The 17,689-nt window shown below is 42.0% G+C and overlaps 2 protein-coding genes across 8 annotated transcripts in view; both read right to left on the bottom strand.

The window, feature by feature from the left end:
* The window catches only part of AGBL2 (AGBL carboxypeptidase 2), a 40,245-nt gene extending 32,581 nt beyond the window's left edge, over positions 1 to 7,664 (bottom strand). For 2 of the 5 annotated variants that reach the window (XM_057695159.1, XM_057695158.1), the window contains exons 1-4: positions 6,654 to 6,939; positions 5,451 to 5,585; positions 2,672 to 2,725; positions 1,753 to 1,938 (exon numbers count right to left, since the gene is read on the bottom strand). In XM_057695159.1, the coding sequence (XP_057551142.1) occupies positions 1,753 to 1,938; positions 2,672 to 2,725; positions 5,451 to 5,585; positions 6,654 to 6,735 (457 nt within the window). In that variant the 5' untranslated portion in view covers positions 6,736 to 6,939. Of the gene's footprint in view, positions 1 to 1,752; positions 1,939 to 2,671; positions 2,726 to 5,450; positions 5,586 to 6,653; positions 6,940 to 7,357 lie in introns of those variants that run through there. The other 3 variants (XM_057695155.1, XM_057695156.1, XM_057695157.1) reach the window with 3 other exon arrangements.
* A 1,138-nt stretch (positions 7,665 to 8,802) lies between these two features.
* Positions 8,803 to 17,689, bottom strand: part of FNBP4 (formin binding protein 4) — a 42,719-nt gene continuing 33,832 nt past the window's right edge. For all 3 annotated transcript variants that reach the window (XM_057748131.1, XM_057748129.1, XM_057748130.1), the window contains 2 exons: positions 12,333 to 12,490; positions 8,803 to 9,882 (listed from right to left, as the gene is read on the bottom strand). In XM_057748131.1, coding sequence (XP_057604114.1) covers positions 9,792 to 9,882; positions 12,333 to 12,490 — 249 coding nt within the window. In that variant the 3' untranslated portion in view covers positions 8,803 to 9,791. The remainder of the gene's footprint in view (positions 9,883 to 12,332; positions 12,491 to 17,689) is intronic.

The following is a 17,689-nucleotide window of genomic DNA, read 5'->3' as shown; positions in this document are numbered from 1 at the left end:
GGAATGTTCTGCTGTGATCCTTTCAATTGGATCACTTCTAACTCATCCTTCAGCTTTCAGCTTACATGTGAACTTCTCTTGGAAACCCTCACTGGTCTTCCAGGTTGGAGCTAAGTGTTCCCAGAGGGACCAAGCACTATGCAACTGCCTGGTTCTGTCTTCAGCTTCCTCACTAGCCTGTGAGCTCTGGGAGTCTCCATCTCGCTCATCACTATATCTCTAACATCAAGCACTACACTCAGCATATGGTAGATGCTTAATAAATATACAATGAATGAATATTATAAGAGCAAAGTGAGAAAATAAGAAACACCCACTTGTTTATCAGCAGTCTTAAGCAGAGATGTGAGTGTCCCAGCAATTACAAGAATTCCCACCTCTGAAAATACTTCATGAAATGAGTGCTAAAGATTGTACTTGTGTCAAAAACTCAAAGATATTGTCATCAATGTCATAAAAAAAGTCTCCACCATTCCCACAAAAAACTCCAATCAACTCAAAATATGATTAAAAAACAGTAAATGTTTCTGAGAATCTGAAAAAGAATATATGTGTGTGTGTGTGTATATATATATATAACTGAATCACTGTGCTGTACACCTGAAACATGACATTATAAGTCGACTATGTAAGCAACCTAAATGTCCATCACCAGAAGAATGGATAAAGAAGATGTGGTACATATATACAATGGAATACTACTCAGCCATAAAAAAGAATGAAATAATATCATTTGCAGCAACATGGGTGGATCTAGAGACTATCATACTAAGTGAAGTAAGTCAGGCAGAGAAAGACAAATATCATAGGATATCGCTTATATGTGGAATCTGAAAAGATGATACAAATGAACATTTACAAAACAGAAACAGAGTCACAGATGCAGAAAACAAACTTATGGTTAGCAGAGGATAAGTGGGGTAAGGGATAAACTGGGAGATTGGGATTGACACATACACACTACTATATATAAAACAGATAACTAATAAGGACCTACTGTATAGCACAGGGGACTCTATTCAATACTCTGTAATGGCCTATATGCGAAAAGAACCTAAAAAAAAAAAAGAGTCCATATATATACATATAACTGATTCACTCTGCTCTACACCTGAAACTAACACAACATTGTAAATCAACTATACTCCAATTAAAATTAAAAAAAAAAACTTGGGTGGAATTGGTCGTAAACTCTTCTGTCGCTATATGGGTAAATCTTAAAAGTTCTCGTCACAAGAAAAAAATGTAACAATGTGAGTTGATGGATGTTAACTAGACTTATTGTGAAAGTCATTCTGCGATACATATTGTACACCTTTAAGTAATACGATGTTTTATGTCAACTATATCTCAATAAAACCACGGGGGCAAAAACCAGTAAAAATTACATTTTGGTTTTGCTACATATGGTTTTCATCAATTATACCAAGGCTTGTAGAAATACAACTGTTTAAAACTCAACGAAACATATTAATACTGAAATAGGAATAATGTAGAAAACAGATTTAAGTATTGATATATTTTGGCCTCTAGAAATGTATCCTCCCATTCCAATAAACTCAGAAGCATTCTAGTTTACACTTAGTATAACTTTTGACTTTGGGGAGTGAATATCAGTTTCCCAGAGCTTAAACATTTTAGGGTGAGATAACAGATGGTGAATCTGTCCTGTCCTGTCCTTTACTATGCAGAACTTAAAGCTGTACTATAGTCTGTCAGAATAGCAAGACCATGACACGTAAGTCACATTACCAATATGATGAATGTTCTCTTTGATGACCTCACATTCTATGGGCCATCGTGGAGCCTGCAGTGGCCCGCTGCGGGAGAAAAAGGCAAAGAGATCTCGGGGTTCTCGAAGACGTGGGTTTGCTTCACCAAGGTCATCATGAAGAAGCTGTCTGCTCTTAGGAATTGGTGAACTCAGTATAAGGGAATCTGCCATAGGGAAAGGGAATGAGTGAGCAGTTTCCTTTTCTTCCTTGGGAACTTTACTATTCAACTACAATAATTAATTTTACACACTGTATTAAAATATTAGCACAGATATGTAATCCTATGACATGTTTCATCTTCAAAGAGATTTAGTCCATGATGACAACATCAAAACTATAAAATGTTAGGTGAAAATTCTGCCCTAGTCTATTAAATACTTAAATGTAAAGCTTCAGATAGGTTAGAAGAAACTTTTTTTTTTAAATCAAAGTTAATGGGTCAAAGACATTTCAAAAGTGGGTTACAAATAAATGTTACTTAATGTGTGTTATTATTTTTGTCTAGAGAGAGGCTAAAAAGAAAACTTTCAATTCAACCACTACCATTTTAGATAAAAAGTACATAAAACTTTACTGCCTACAGTGAAACAATTTACAAATTAAATTTCAAGTTCGTAATATAACCATGAGAGACTTACAAAACAGAATGGAAAGAGTAGGGGCAGAGGAGTGAGAAGGGGCAGAAGAGAGAGAAGAGCTCTTGGGAAATAAAGAACGGGAAAAAGGGAGGAAAAGGACTTTCAAGGAGAAAGGGGGAAAAAAAGGAAATAAGAGGAAGAATGAAAAGAAAGGCTGAGGCCGAGGGTGGTAACTGCCAGCTCTGGTGGGGAGAGCAGGGGGAAGACACAGTCCCACTAAAGAGCATCAGTTTTCTGATCTGCAAGGACATGGAATACCTCTGCTAATAGCTTCCATCTGTCTGTGCACATCTGAAGATAGACGGGTAGGCCCTAGACAGGGGAAGGAAGAGGCACAGTTCATTCTATGGATCTTTCTTTTTTCTGCCCTTTTCCCCCGTCTCTTTCCATCCCCCACCCCCAATTTGGGCCCCTGCATTTCTATGTCTAAATATTTCCCCCACTGTTTAATGGGGGGGGCAACAAAACATGTGCATAGATATGATAAAGCTGCTCAATCTCATAAAAAAATGTAAATCAAAATGACGAGATACAGTTTTTTACCTAATAGGAAAAACATTTATGTGTTTTCACACTCATCCTGACAAAGGTGTAAGTAAACAAGCACCCTCATAACTTGCTGACAAAAAGGAAAATTGGTGCAACCTTTCCGGAAAGTGATTTGGTACTGTCTGGTAAGACTTAAAGCACACGAACCCTTGATTCAGCAAATCCCACTGCTAAGAATTACTTTATAGATTTTCTTACAAAAGGTCATCAATATATACAAAGATACTCACTGCAGCAATGTTCAAATAATAATGCAAACAACCAAAGCACCCACCAAAAGGGAGTTAAAATAACTATGACATATTAATGAGATGGAATACTGCAGGTGCTCTTAAAAAGAATGAGGTAGATGTGTCCTGTGCTCATATGAAAAGGCTCTACTATTAAACAAAAAAATCAAAGTAAAGATTGTGTATAGGCTCCCCATGAGTAATTAAAAAGAAAAAAATATAGATACTTGAGGATATTTTTTTTTCCTGAAAAGAATAATTACAATAGTGGCTATATTAAGGGTGGGGCAGGGAGAACTCAATTTCCTTTTGTATTTTTTTCCTACCATTTGAATTTTCTAACCTTATACATATATTTCCTTTTCTTTCCTTCCTTCGTTCCTTCCTTTCCTTCTTTTTTAAAAAATAAATTTATTTATTTACTTATTTATTTATTGGCTGCGTTGGGTCTTCACTGCCGTGCACGGGCTTTCTTTAGTTGTGGTGAGCAGGGGCTACACTTTGTTTTGGTGTGCTGGCTTCTCACTGTGGTGGCTTCTCCTGTTGCCCAGCACAGGATCTAGGCACATGCGCTCAGCAGTTGTGGCGCATGGGCTTAGGTACTCCTTGGCATGTGGGGCCTTCCCAGACCAGGGATTGTACCTGTGTCCCCTGCATTGGCAGCCGGGTTCTTAACCACTGCCCCAACCAGGGAAGTCCCTTTTGTTTCTTTTTTGAAACAAGCACACTACAACTCATTCCTTTTTACCTCCTTTGTACTTTTCTGGCTTAAAAAAGAATAGCAGCTGACTTTGCATTTTATGTTTTTTATTATATTAAGACTGGCAATTGTTTCTCAATAATGTTGTTTCAAGTGTCAGCAAATGGGGCAGGAGGAAACTGAAGAGGGGGTGGTCAGCTGGCTCCTGAGCCATTCTACCCTAACAGTCTCCATTGTTCAACCCCTGCCTTTCTACTCCCTGCCAGGAGCTCTGGGACACAGAATGGAAGGGCCTTCTGGGCACTGAGATGAGCAAAAATATAAGATACATATTTGAAAATGAAAATGGAATTGCTACATCGAAGGTTTAGTACCGTTTTACATTTTCCACCTATTACCAAACTGCCTTCCTGAACTGTCTATCTATTCACATCCCTAACAGCAGTGTGGGAAAGTGTTCTCCCATCTCCTGACCTCTACTAGGTATAATCATAAAAATGTTTTTGGCCAAAATCTCATAATTTAAAGATGGTACCTTTATTTGTATCTTTAATTAGAGGTGAAATTGAGCATCTTTTCATAAAGCTTATTGACTGTGTTTGCTTTTCTATGAACTCCCTGTTCACGTCCTTTGTCCGTTTTTCTATTTGGTCATCTTTTACATATTGACTTGTAAGAGTTATTATGTTAAGGAAATTAATCCTTTGACATATTTGTCACAAATTTTTTTTTCAGTTATTTTCCTTTACCAATGGTACTTTTTTCTACACAGAAATTTAAATTTTTGCTGTAAAAATAATTAATGTTATATTTTACAGCTATTGGGTCTTGTGTCATTCACACATTTTTAACTAGAAAAGGGACACAATCAGATTTGCACATAAAAAAGAACACTGCTATGTGGGAAATGGATTGGAAGGGGGCACCACTGAACAAGAGAAGAAGCCAAGAGACTAATTATGAGGCTGCATCGATAGGGAGATGATGGTATCCTGGGGGGGCTGCGGTAGGCGAAGACGTGCAGCAAAGAGAAGTGAATTGGTATTCGTTTGGATGTGTGTTGAGGGAAAAATTCAACTGCATTCCTACCCTGGGATTCCAGAAGAAACTTGTGGAATCCCTGTAAAAAATTATTTTTGCTAATGCTAGGTGGAATTGGTTTCCACCACTCTTATGCAAAGAGCCTTAACAAATATATCCAACAAAACTGCATGAAAAAAATCAATGTGTTACTCTTGACCAAAGAGTTTTAACAAATTTTCCAACAATTTGAGAAAGATCATCTAGAATGCACAGTATTTTAATTTAAACCTATAATCTAAAGCAGATCTAGAGAGAATATTTTTTTTGTTTTGTTTTTGTTTTCATTTTAAAACTTTCTTTTCTTTCTTTCTTTTCTGTTTTTTTAAGAAAGAATATTTTTGAGTGATGTCAGAAATAGTGGCCAAGGCTGCTCCCCTGGCTTTTCCCACATGAAACCATGTTCTCCTGAACACGGGGAGCTGCTGCTCAAGGCAGAGAGGGTTCTAGGGGTCACACAACACTGATTATTACTCACATAGATGCTTCTTCGTTTGCAAGGGGTCCGGTACCAAATCCTCTCTTTCCCCAAAAGAGCCACTCAACAGGTATCGAGGATTATTCTTCCAAACATGCTGGTGCGTAGCAGAGTTTGGTAAACTGCCTCTCTGAGCTAAGAAGAGGCAGTTTAATGAAAGGTGCTAGATGGCTAGTTCATCACCTCCAACATCCAGGGCAATACCGAAACCACTACTACTAGCAAACCAATTGCCTTCTAGTCAACCACCCACCACCACAGGCCTTTACAATGAATACAATCTATTTTCCAAAGAGCTTTCACATTCCCATTTGTGTGAGTTAAGTATCATTTTCTCCATTTCACGTTGAGGAGAAGACCTGAAAAGCAGTGTGGTGAAGTGGAAAGAAAGGGCCTTGGGAGGCAGAAAGACTTGGCAGCTACACGACCACGTGGAGGCGGGTGCCCAGAGTGGAAGTGGAGCACTCAGAGTGGGAGACTTAGTCCTGAGGGCTCTGCTGAATCTGGCAACTGGAAATTCAGTTTTCAACAAATGAGTAATCACTTACAAAATGATATAGATAATAAGAAAGTTTAACAAGGTTGATAGAAATAAAGTCAATATAAAAACCTAAATTTTATTTCTAAGTACCAGGAACAAGGTAGACGATCAAATTTTAAAAAGATACAGCTTATAACAGCACACAAATATGTAGTTCTATGAAAAAAATTATACATCTTATTGGGAGACATGAAGGAGGACCTAAATGAGAGAATTTGACTATACTAATAGATTGGAGAACTGGTATTGGAACATTCTCATTTCTTGTCAAGTTTGATCTATAGGTTCAATGCAATCCCGTAATTTTTTTTAAGGATCACAAACCAATGGTAAAATTATATAAAAAGGTAAGAACCGCCAAGACACTTCTGAAGAACGACAATATGGGAGGACATGTCTTTCCAGACATCAAGACTATTTTAATGTCATGTGATGTCATTAAGAACGGGTGGTACCGGTGCAAGGATAGACAAACAGACGCTTGCATTACATGGACACTCAACAGAGGTGACACAGCGCATCCGTGGGGAAAGGAAGCCCCTCTCACGAACGGTGCTGGGAAAATTCGTCACTCGTTTATCCAAGGACAGCTGTCTCAGCTGACCAAACAATCGACCTCCTGAACCCAGGAAAGGGGATACTAGGTAAGAATGACACGGTACCTTTAAAGTAGCCATAGTACTGGAGGTGACGGTACATGAAGTCTTCATAGGGGTCGGGAAGGGTCTGTGAAGCGAAGGCCATCTCAGTCAGGAAAGCGCCCTCACAGTAAGAGAGCAGTTGCGCTGACAGCCGGTTACAGGAATGCTGCCTCCTAACAAAACACACAAGCACGGTCGCAGAGGACACGGCACCGCTCACGGGGAAGGCATCTGTGCAAACCAGTCTGTCTTCGGCATCGAGATCTCCACCCAGAAAAAGGCGCCCCCGGAGTGCACCTGCGGGTGCGGCCCTGGCCTCCCGCGGCGCGCCCGGAGCGCGGCCCCCCGGCCCCCCGGCCCCCGGGCCTCCCGCGGCAGCTCCGTCCGCGGCGCCGCGAGCGTGCTGCCTCCGCGCGGCGCTCGAGGCCTGTCAGCGACGCCGGCCCGCGGCAGCGCCCCGCCCAGCTTCCCGCGGGCAGCCGGTCACACAGGAGCCGCGGCAAGGCCAGAGCGGGGACGCTGGACGGCCGCCGGGACGCGCCGCGGCCCCCACGCTGCCTGAGGAAACCCTGCCGCGGCGCTCGCGCGGGCCCGCCCGCCCCGCCGCCCCGAGAGGCGCGCCCGAGGACGCGGGGCCGGCGGCCTGTCTTCCCTCCTCCTGCCCCCGAGGCGCCGGGACCCCGGCCGGCCCCAAGCTCCCTTCTCCCCGGCGAGGAGATGCGCACCACCAGGTCGCCGCAGGACAGCGGGAGAAAAGGCGCTGGGGGATGCGGGCGGCCGTCCCGGGGCGGGCGGCAGAGGAAGGCCGGGGTCCCGGGAGTGGGCCCTGAAGACGGCGCTCGGGGGCCGGGAAGAGGCGGCGAAGGGCAACCCCCCGCAGAGGCGCGGGAGGGGCGCAGGGACGCCCTAGCAGGGCAGAGGGGAGGCTGCCACCGCCTCCGCGCCCCGGCCCGTGCGGGGCGGCAGCAGCGGGCGCGCAGCCTGCGGCGACGGAGGGACGCGAGCCAGCCGGAGAACGCGGCCCGCGGCCTCGTGCCGGGGCCCGGTAGCCTAGCAACCGCGGGACGGAAGCGGGGGGCGGGGCGCTTCCGGGGCGAGGCCCCGCCCCCGGGGCAGACGCCGGGGGCTCGCGCGGCCCCCCTCCCGCGCGGTGTCGCAGCCCGGCTCCGGGGGGGTCGGGGGCACCTCCCCGTCGTTCTCGGGGTGACGGCTCCGCGCTGCCACTGCGGGGGGCACGGGTTTGATCGCTGGTGAGGCAGCGAAGGTCCCGCAGGCGCGGCCCAAGACATAAACCAGCCAAAAACACAACGCCCCCAGAGCAGCTGTTCCTCAGCTTTAGCGAACTGTTGCGTTGCTCAAAGGGAGCCGCTTTCCCTCTCCTTTCACCTTTTACTCTCTCCATCCCATAGCTAGAATTGAAAAAATTACCTTCTATATTGAAAACGTACAAGAAAAAGCTAGTCAATTAAAACCACACATTTTGACTATCAAATTGTCCGATCCTAAAAAATGCTCTTTTCTGGCAGGATACGGACAAAGGTCCCTGCAGCAAGTCCTACAAGTCTGGGAAACGGAGGCAGCTAAAGCAAAAGCTTTAATGGCTAGTTGGCAGCCTTTACTTGCAGAGATGTGCTCTATGCAAATTACAGGGAAAACAATTTATATACAAAATGGTCACCCCAATATTTGCATAATGTAAATAAAAACCAACACACAAGCATATTAACACTGATCGAACGATTATATGCATACAAGTATACTGGAATAAAATTGTCGTCTTTGGCTAACTTCACATGACTATAACCATAAGTATATGTGACTTGTAATTAGAGGAAAAAATATAAAGCACCTTTATTTTTTTTCAAAATATTAACCACATTACATCATTTCCAGGATTTAAGTAAGCCAAACACTAGCTAATATTATAGACCACAAGCTCCAAAATGTAAGTCCCACCGTACCTCCTGGTACTAGAGGCCTGTTGTTCTAACCTAGTCCTCCCACTCTGCAACAGGCTCAAGATCCCGACGCTCTTTTTTCTGAGAGCTGTTCTTCAGTGTTTGCACATGCCTTACGCCTGTACTTGATTAGAAAAAACACTGACTTAAAAGTAAATCTTGGTTACATAATCGTGGAGTAACAGGCAAAACAGGAGCAAAAGGATAACCAATCAGAAGTATAAAAAAAGCTTTATTAGTGCATATGTACAAATTTACAAGGTCAGAAACTGGAGAAATACAAACAGCTTTAAAACACAATTTGCTCTTTCTTCAGTTTAAAGTGACTTTTACCTGATTGTGATACAACAGAAAGTACAGAACAGTAAACTGCTTTTTAAATACTGGAATTTCATGGAGAATACACTCACACATAAATGGGAGGTGAACTCTGGACCAATGTAAGACAATGGAGATACATCAACACATACAGTGGCTCTTCTTACATTTACTGCCACACATGTGAGGGGGAAAGTCTCAAAATCAAAGACACACACACATGCTGCCGCTGCTGCCTACAATGAAATTTAAATACGCCGCCACCTAGTATGTGAGATGCCCGCGCCATCTTTACCAGTTCTAGAATCTATGAGAAAGAATACTCTCTAAGTGTGGCCATCTGTTAGCACACGGTGAACGACTTGGTATTCCTCAGCACTCCAGGGGTGGCAGACTAGAGGAAGAGGTCAGAAAGAGATTCCTATAATCCCAGTTAAGCAGGGTAGAATACAGAGCTGCCTTCTTAATTGCACTTGTTCTGAAGAAGTTAATGAGAGAGAGCGCGCCACAAGAGGAACTACAAGAGCCTCTGTCAGGCAGGAACACCCTTCCCTTTTCATCAGCGAGAGCGCTACAGAGGCGTCACACTCAGGAGCCACACGTTCCATCCAGACTGATGAGGTGAATGTACCCAGCATGCTGAGTTTGCCAGTGTGAGAGTAAAGGCAGCCAGGTCAGAGCATTCAGTCACCTCACCTTTCAGCAAAACAGAAAAAGTACATTTTACCAATGTAGGAATTTTGTACGTGTATGCTCTTGCCCAGGAAATTCATATGCTCTCCCTCATAACATTTATAGTTTATTGACAACAGTAAAACTGGTTAAGACTCTGAACATTAAAAAAAAAAAAACCTAATAAAAATTTAAACAAAAATTTAAAAAACTATGTGTTTGGAGCCATTTTTCTTCTCTTCAGTCTTGCTCGCCAATCTTCAGGAAGGGCTTCAAAATTAGCATTTCTCTCTGCCATGCCACTGTGAAAACAATAATACAGATTACTTCACTGGAAAGAAAAAGAATGAAACTGTTCATTTCCTGGCAAACAAAAACTAACTGAAAATGTTTCAAGTTTCTCCGCTAAGTACCAGCATATTCTTCATCAAACTGCTTAATTGATAGGTCAACCAAACACACTCTTCTCTACAGTTTTATTTATATGTAAGTGCACATTTGTTTTTATATCTCCCCAGTAACCATTTAAGCCATACTGAAGGAAAATAACACATTCCTGTAAAAGTATCTCTTGGCCCCAAGGAGTTAATGATTCTTTATCCTAGATATATTTAACACATAGGAAGATATATTTAACCCTCAACATACCATCAGGGACCGTTGGACCTAATGTTTTTGAGATTCTCTTTTGATAATTTCTTTTTTTTTTTTTTTTTGGCACACGGGCTTAATTGCTCCGTGGCATGTGGGATCTTCCTGGAGCTGGGATCGAACCCATGACCTCTGCATTGTCAGGCGGATTCCCAACCACTGCGCCACCTAGGAAGCCCCTTGATAATTTCTAATTAGGATTGATCTCTCATGGCGTATTCAGTCATTTAAAAAATCAATTAAAACTTGGATTCTAGGGAATTCCCTGGCGGTACAGTGGTTAGGACTCCACATTTCCACTGCTGAGGGCCTGGGTTAGACCCCTGGGTGGGGAAATAAAATCCTACAAGCTGTGAGCTGAGGCAAAAACAGATTCTATCTTACAATTACCAAAATAGGTGCATTAGACCCTTTTATAAATATGAAATAAGCTAAGATAAATTACAGGATCTTTGTGACCTCCCATCATCTTGAAATAGTTTGCTATTTCATCATTGTAGGAATTAATCATTACTCAATTCCCAGCAATACTAAAAAAGACTAAAATAATAAGAAAACTGAAGAATAATGGAATCATCCACAAGGTGGATACAAAAGTGAAATAAATTATCACTAATACTCAGTTTTCTTATTGTGCTGCCCAAAATAGTGCATCACCTTTCAAGGAAGTAAAAAAGAAGTCTGTAGACAACATCTTCATAGACTCCCCTCCACCCCTAATATTATACAATCAGTTGAATACAAAGAGACAGCAGCACTGTAGATTCTAATTGTGATGGTAAAATTGACTGGATAAGTAAAATCTCAGACTGTGAGTGATAAGAGGACCATATTCAAGATGAATTTTTCTCAAATTCAGGATTGATGAGTGAACAATATATTTCCAAGGTCAAAAAGGAACTATAGTATTCTCATTGAAAAGAACAACCTCCTTCATTCAGTATTTTGTAACAAGAACTGGAACCATCTCATTTTCCTTAGAAGAGGTGTGACAGGAAGCTTTCAGGTTTTATGCTGCTGTATGCTAAAATTTGATAAGGTTCATAGGTGGGACAAATGCTGAAAGCAGATACGTAGTGGCTGGAGAGAAATAGATATTTTAGGAACAACAAAAAAATTCACTGGAATGACTTCCAACTGGTGTTTATGGATCTAAAAATAAAAATGTTTTGAATTATGAAGCAAAGATAGCTATCCTCTCCCCATTTCTTTTTTTTTTTTTTTTTGGCCATGCTGTGCAGGATCTTTCCCCAACCAGGGATTGAACCCGGGCCCTTAGCAGTGAAATCTTGGAGGCCAAACCACTGGACTGCCAGGGTATTTCCCCAAATATTTTCGTAAGTACTGAATTTATGGATGTTGCAGGTGCAAGAAGCAGCAGTAATGCTAAGCTAGAACCTATCAGAGATGAACCTGAAATCTGGCATCATATTTATAAGATGAGTATGTTCCAGGTTATGCAACACAACCGAGTAATTAGTTTCATTCAAAGACTGTTGCTCACTTCAGTATATGAGCCTTCAAAACCATGAAAATAAAGAGTAAAATCTGAGTTAGCTATGTTTAAATTCTTATTAAAATTTCTAATTAAGTTTTCTCTTCTCTTTATTTTTTACATCTGTACATTATCTGTAAAATTTAAAAATATACATAGAAAAGGGTCTCTTGGAACTACATGGTAAATGGGGATGACTCTTTCTCCCCATATGCTCCGGGTTAAGACAGTTCCCTGCCTAAGGTGAACAATCATCATCAAAGATGAACTTTGATGTTTTTGATTTTGAAAGAGCCTAGACTATAATTTTTATAGGGAAATAGACATTTCTATGAATTACAAACTGCTTTAACTAAGTGTGTAAAGAAATCAAACTAAGGGCTGTGATTTTAAGAGTATGATGGCTCTAAAACCACAGCTATGACCACACTACCTGTCCCATCTGTGGTCTTTTTAATTTTTTTGATAGTTGTGGCCCACTGGCTTAGTTGCTCCTGGGCACCTGGGATCTTCCTGGAGTAGGGATCGAACCTGTGTCCCCTGCACTGGCAAGCAGATTCTTAACCACTGTGCCACCAGGGAAGTCCCTGTGGTCTTTTCTTTTACCTGACCAGCTGCTGCTGTTTCCACTCTTCAATTCGCTTCTGTGCGGTAGATTCTCGGTCCTCTTCACTGGAACTAGAATTCTCCTCTTCATCTAACTCACGCTGGATACTCTGCCACTTCTTTACCAGAGATGGCATTTTGGTTTTACTCTTCTTTGCCTGTAACAAAGGTTAAAGGTCAGAAGGAACATGATACACAAAACAAGGAAATGACTCCTTCACATGAGATCAGGATCTTTTCCTTAGATCTAAGGAATTAAGTGAACTTCAAAGGAATGGAAACACCAAAAATAAATACCATTCTAAGTTCCTGCCAGAAGATTCTAACAACTATAAACTTAAAGCTTGGTTAAAAATCTAAAAAGTGTAACTGTGGTATTTTATGAAATCAGGTCAAGAAAATTTCCTTTAGCCTTATTCTATGGAATTCAAAACTCTTGCCCTTGTCTCATCTCCTCAGAATTACAGTGTACCTAGGACTTCCCCGGTGGTCCAGTGGGTAAGACTCCACGCTCCAAATGCTGGGGGTGGGTGCCATCACTGGTTGGGGAACTAGACCCCGCATGCATGCTGCAACTAAGACCTAGAGCAGCATGCATGCATGCATAAATAAATATATTTTTTAAAAAGTACAGTAGTACAAGAGTGTAAAGCAATTATATTCCAATAAAGAGCTTGAAAAAAAAAGTACAGAGTCCCTTTCACAATTTTAAATGGATGCAGTGAATCCACCTGCCAATGCAGGGGACACGGGTCTGAGCCCTGGTCCGGGAAGATCCCACATGCCTCGGATCAACTAAGCCCGTGCACCACAACTACTGAGCCTGCACTCTAGAGCCTGCGAGCCACTGAGCCCGAGTGCTGCAACTACTGAAGCCTAAGTGCCTAGAGCCTGTGCTCCGCAACAAAAGACCACCACAATAAGAAGCCCAAGCACTGCAACGAAGAGTAGCCCCCGCTTGCTGCAACTAGAGAAAGCCCACGCACAGCAATGAAGATCTAACACAGCCAATAAATAAATAAATAAGTAAGTAAGTAAGTAAGTAAGTAAGTAAGTAAGTAAGTAAGTAAGTAAATATTTTTAAAAAAGAAATACATGCTGGGACTTCCCTGGTGGTCCCATGGGTAAGACTCCACACTCCCAATGCAGGGGGCCTGGGTTCAATCCCTGGTCAGGGAACTAGATCCTGCATGCATGCATGCTGCAACTAAAAGATCCGGCATGCGGCAACTAAAGATCCCACGTGCTGCTTCAGAGGTCCCACGTGCCACAACTAAGACCCAGTGCAGCCTAAATAAATAAATTGGGGGGTGGGGAGAAACACATGCTTCAGATTTACTACACAAAGACTTCAAAACTATTGTCTCGGAGAGAAAAAGATGGCGGCGAAGTAGAGGGACATGGAGTGCATCCCTCTCCACAGATGCATTGGGAATGCACGGAAGGACGCAGTCATTCCCACAGAGAACCACCTGAACACCAGCAGACGGCCTCGGACACCAGAAAGGACCGCGGGGAGCCCGACATAGCCGGTAGGGAGGCATCTACGACGGCTCAGAGAGGGTGAAGCGGCGGAGGTGCGGCAGACGGGAGGGAGTGAGAAACATACGGAGGGTCCGCAGCGCAGCTCAGCGTTCCCGGACCGAGACATCGATCCGCGGCTGAGCGGAGGGTCCAGGAGCGGGAGCGTGGGAACCGGAGAGCTGGTTCAGGGTGAGAAACGTTGTTGCCGGTAGGGGGACGGACCGAGAGGACAGAAGGGAGGAGGTCCGCGGAGAGGAGTGCCCGTCCCTGAGAGCTGCCCGGCCATGATGGCGGCTGGAGGCTGCAGGCTCACGGGCGGGGGGGAAGAGCCGCGCGCATAGCCTCTCTCTCTCTTTCTGCGCCTCTGCAACAGGCAGCGGAGAGACGCCCTGCAGGGCCACATAAGGCGCTCAGGGATAACAAGCACCCTCAGGCGCTCGGGCGGGGCTAGATTAAAACCCCTTGCAACGCCAACAGCAGGGAGGCTGCCGAGAGGGAAAAAAAAAAAAAAAAACAACAGCATCAAAAAGAAAAAAACCCTGAGAGAGGCCCAACTCTAAGACTTTCTGTTTACGCCTGAGCCACCAGCACCCTCTGCAACAGGCACCTCCAAGCCCGACTGAAACAACAGTGCGCCACTGCTCACTCACTCCCAGGAGAAGGAGCCACTACTGTACCCTCTCCCACCCCACACACCTACGCTTACAAGACGAACAATAAAGGAAGCTCTGCTGGTCACAGAATAATGCAAAAAAACCCAAGGCGAGGAGAAGGACACTTACAGCTGAGACGCTAAGGAAACAGAAATAGTAGTATCGATCCTATTGAACCGGTCCATTCTGGGATCAGTTCTGGGTTTTTTATTTTCCTTTATTAATTACAATCTTAGTCCTAAGGGATCTACAAGTTTTATAACAATTTTTTTAATGCTATTTTTTATTCTATTTTTATTTTTTTGCCTTTTTATATACTTCTATTTCTAGCTAAGTTTTTGGTAGTACGGACAATGTATCTCTCATACTTTCCTTTCATCCCTATCTTTTATACATTTCTATTCCTTTCTTTTTATTTGCATATTTCCAATCACACTACGCTCTTCTGTTCCCCTTTCTTCCAGCCATTTTTAGTTTATTTTATCTTAACATACTTATAAGTAACAGTATCGATCTGCTCGGACTCCTTGCTCTATTCTCCAGATGACGCACCACCTTGGTATTTAATATTAGGTTTTTGTCTTAGTACAACTGTCTAATTTCATTCCGAGAATCTCCATTCTGTCTGGTGGTACTCTAGCTCTTTTCTATATTTGATCCTAGATTACAAAATCTCCCTGGATTAGTGTTTGTATGTGTAAGGTGTTATCTGTTTGTTCATTTGCTTTTGCTTTTGTCTCTGATTTGTTCTGTTTCAGTTGTCCATTTCTGTTGGGTTTCTCTTTGAATATCTGATAGCATACTGGGGTTCTGTCAGGTCTTTCCAGAGCCTTATGGCCTAATGGATTCAGTAATTGTGTGTCTTATACATGTATGTGTTTCCTAGACTTAGTATTTCTTTAACCCAACACTTGGACATTAGTCTGAGGCTTGGACAGTCTTCTATAAACACCTCTATCGCCGGGACAAGCAACCACAAAAGTTTGGACAACCATGAGGAAACAAAGAAACACCATGCAGGCAAAGGAGCAGGAAAAAAACCCACAAGACCAAATAAATGAGGAGGAAATAGGAAAAATGCCTGAAAAAGAATTCAGAGTAATGATAGTAAAAATGATACAAAATCTCGATAACAAAATAGAGAAAGTACAAGAAACAGTTCATAAGAACTCAGAAAAACAAACAGCAATGGATAACAAAATAACCGAAATTAAAAATACTCTAGATGCTATAACCAGCAGAATGACTGAGGCAGAAGAACAAATAAGTGAGTTGGAAGATAGAATGGGGGAAATAACTGCCACAGAGCAGGAAAAAGAAAAAAGAATAAAAAGAATAGAAGACAGTCTCAGAGACCTCAGTGATAACATTAAGCGTACCAACATTCGAATTATAGGCATCCCAGAAGAAGAAGAAAAAAAGAAAGGGTCTGAGAACATATTTGAAGAGGTTATAGTGGAAAACTTCCCCAACATGGGAAAGGAAAGAATTCACCAAGTCCAAGAAGCACAGAGAGTCCCATACAGAATAAACCCAAGGAGAAATACACCAAGGCACATATTAATCAAACTAATGACAATTAAACACAAGGAAAAAATATTAAAAGCAGCAAGAGAAAAGCAACAAACAACATATAAGGGAAAACCCATAAGGATAACAGCTGACCTTTCTACAGAAACTCTGCAGGCCAGAAGGGATTGGCAGGATATACTGAAAGTCCTGAAAGAGAGAAACCTACAGCCAAGAATACTCTACCCAGCAAGAATCTCATTCAGATTGGAGGGAGAAATCAAAAGCTTTCCAGACAAGCAAAAGTTAAGAGAATTCAGCACCACCAAACCAGCCTTAAAACAAGTGCTAAAGGAACTTCTCTAAGGAGGAAACACAAGAAAAGGAAAACACCTACGAATACAAACCCAAAACAATTAACAAAATGGTAATTGAAACACACATGTCAATAATCACCTTAAATGTAAATGGATTAAATGCTCCAACCAAAAGACACAGACTGGCTGAATGGATGCAAAAACAAGACCCTTCTATATGCTGCCTACAAGAAACCCACTTCAGACCAAGGGATACATATAGACTAAAGGCATGGAAAGAGATATTCCATACAAATGGAAGTCAGAAGAAAGCTGGAGTAGCAATACTCATATCAGACAAATTAGACTTGAAAGTAAAGACTATTAAAAGAGACAAGGAAGGACACTACATAATGATCAAGGGATCCATTCAAGAAGAACATATCACAATGGTAAATATCTATGCCCCCAACATAGGAGCACCTCAATACATAAGGCAAATGCTAACAGCTATAAAAGGGGATATCGACAGGAACACAATAATAGTGGGAGACTTGAACACCCAACTTACATCAATGGACAGATCATCCAAACAGAAAATCAATAAAGACACACAAGCTTTAAATGACACATTAGACCATCTCGACTTAATGGATATTTATAGGACATTCCATCCAAAAACGACAGAATACACTTTCTTCTCAAGTGCACACGGAACATTTTCCAGGACAGATCACACCTTGGGTCACAAATCAAACCTCGGCAAATTCAAGAGAATTGAAATCATATCAAGCATCTTCTCTGACCACAATGCCATGAGACTAGATATCAATTACAGGAAAAAAACTGCAAAAAATACAAACACATGGAGGCTAAACAATTCACTCTTAAACAACCAAGAAATCACTAAAGAAATCAAAGAGGAAATCAAAAAATATCTAGAAACAAACGACAATGAAAACACAACAACTCAAAACCTATGGGACACAGCAAAAGCAGTTCTAAGAGGGAAGTTTATAGCAATGCAGTCCTACCTTAAGAAACAAGAAAATTATTGAATAAACAACCTAACTTTACACCTAAAACAATTAGAAAAAGAAGAACAAAGAAACCCCAAAGGGAGCAGAAGGAAAGAAATCATAAAGATCAGAGCAGAAATAAATGAAAAAGAAAGGAAGGAAGCAATAGCAAAAATTAATAAAACTAAAAGCTGGTTCTTTGAGAAGATTAACAAAATTGATAAACCATTAGCCAGACTCATCAAGAAAAAAAGGGAGAAGATGCAAATCAACAGAATTAGAAATGAAAAAGGAGAAGTAACAATGGACACCTCAGAAATACAAAAGATCATGAGAGACTACTACAAGCAACTATA

Source organism: Hippopotamus amphibius, chromosome 9 (genome assembly GCF_030028045.1).
Source record: "Hippopotamus amphibius kiboko isolate mHipAmp2 chromosome 9, mHipAmp2.hap2, whole genome shotgun sequence".
Classification (NCBI taxonomy): Eukaryota; Metazoa; Chordata; class Mammalia; order Artiodactyla; family Hippopotamidae; genus Hippopotamus; species Hippopotamus amphibius.
This window is presented reverse-complemented; position numbering and strand designations above follow the sequence as displayed.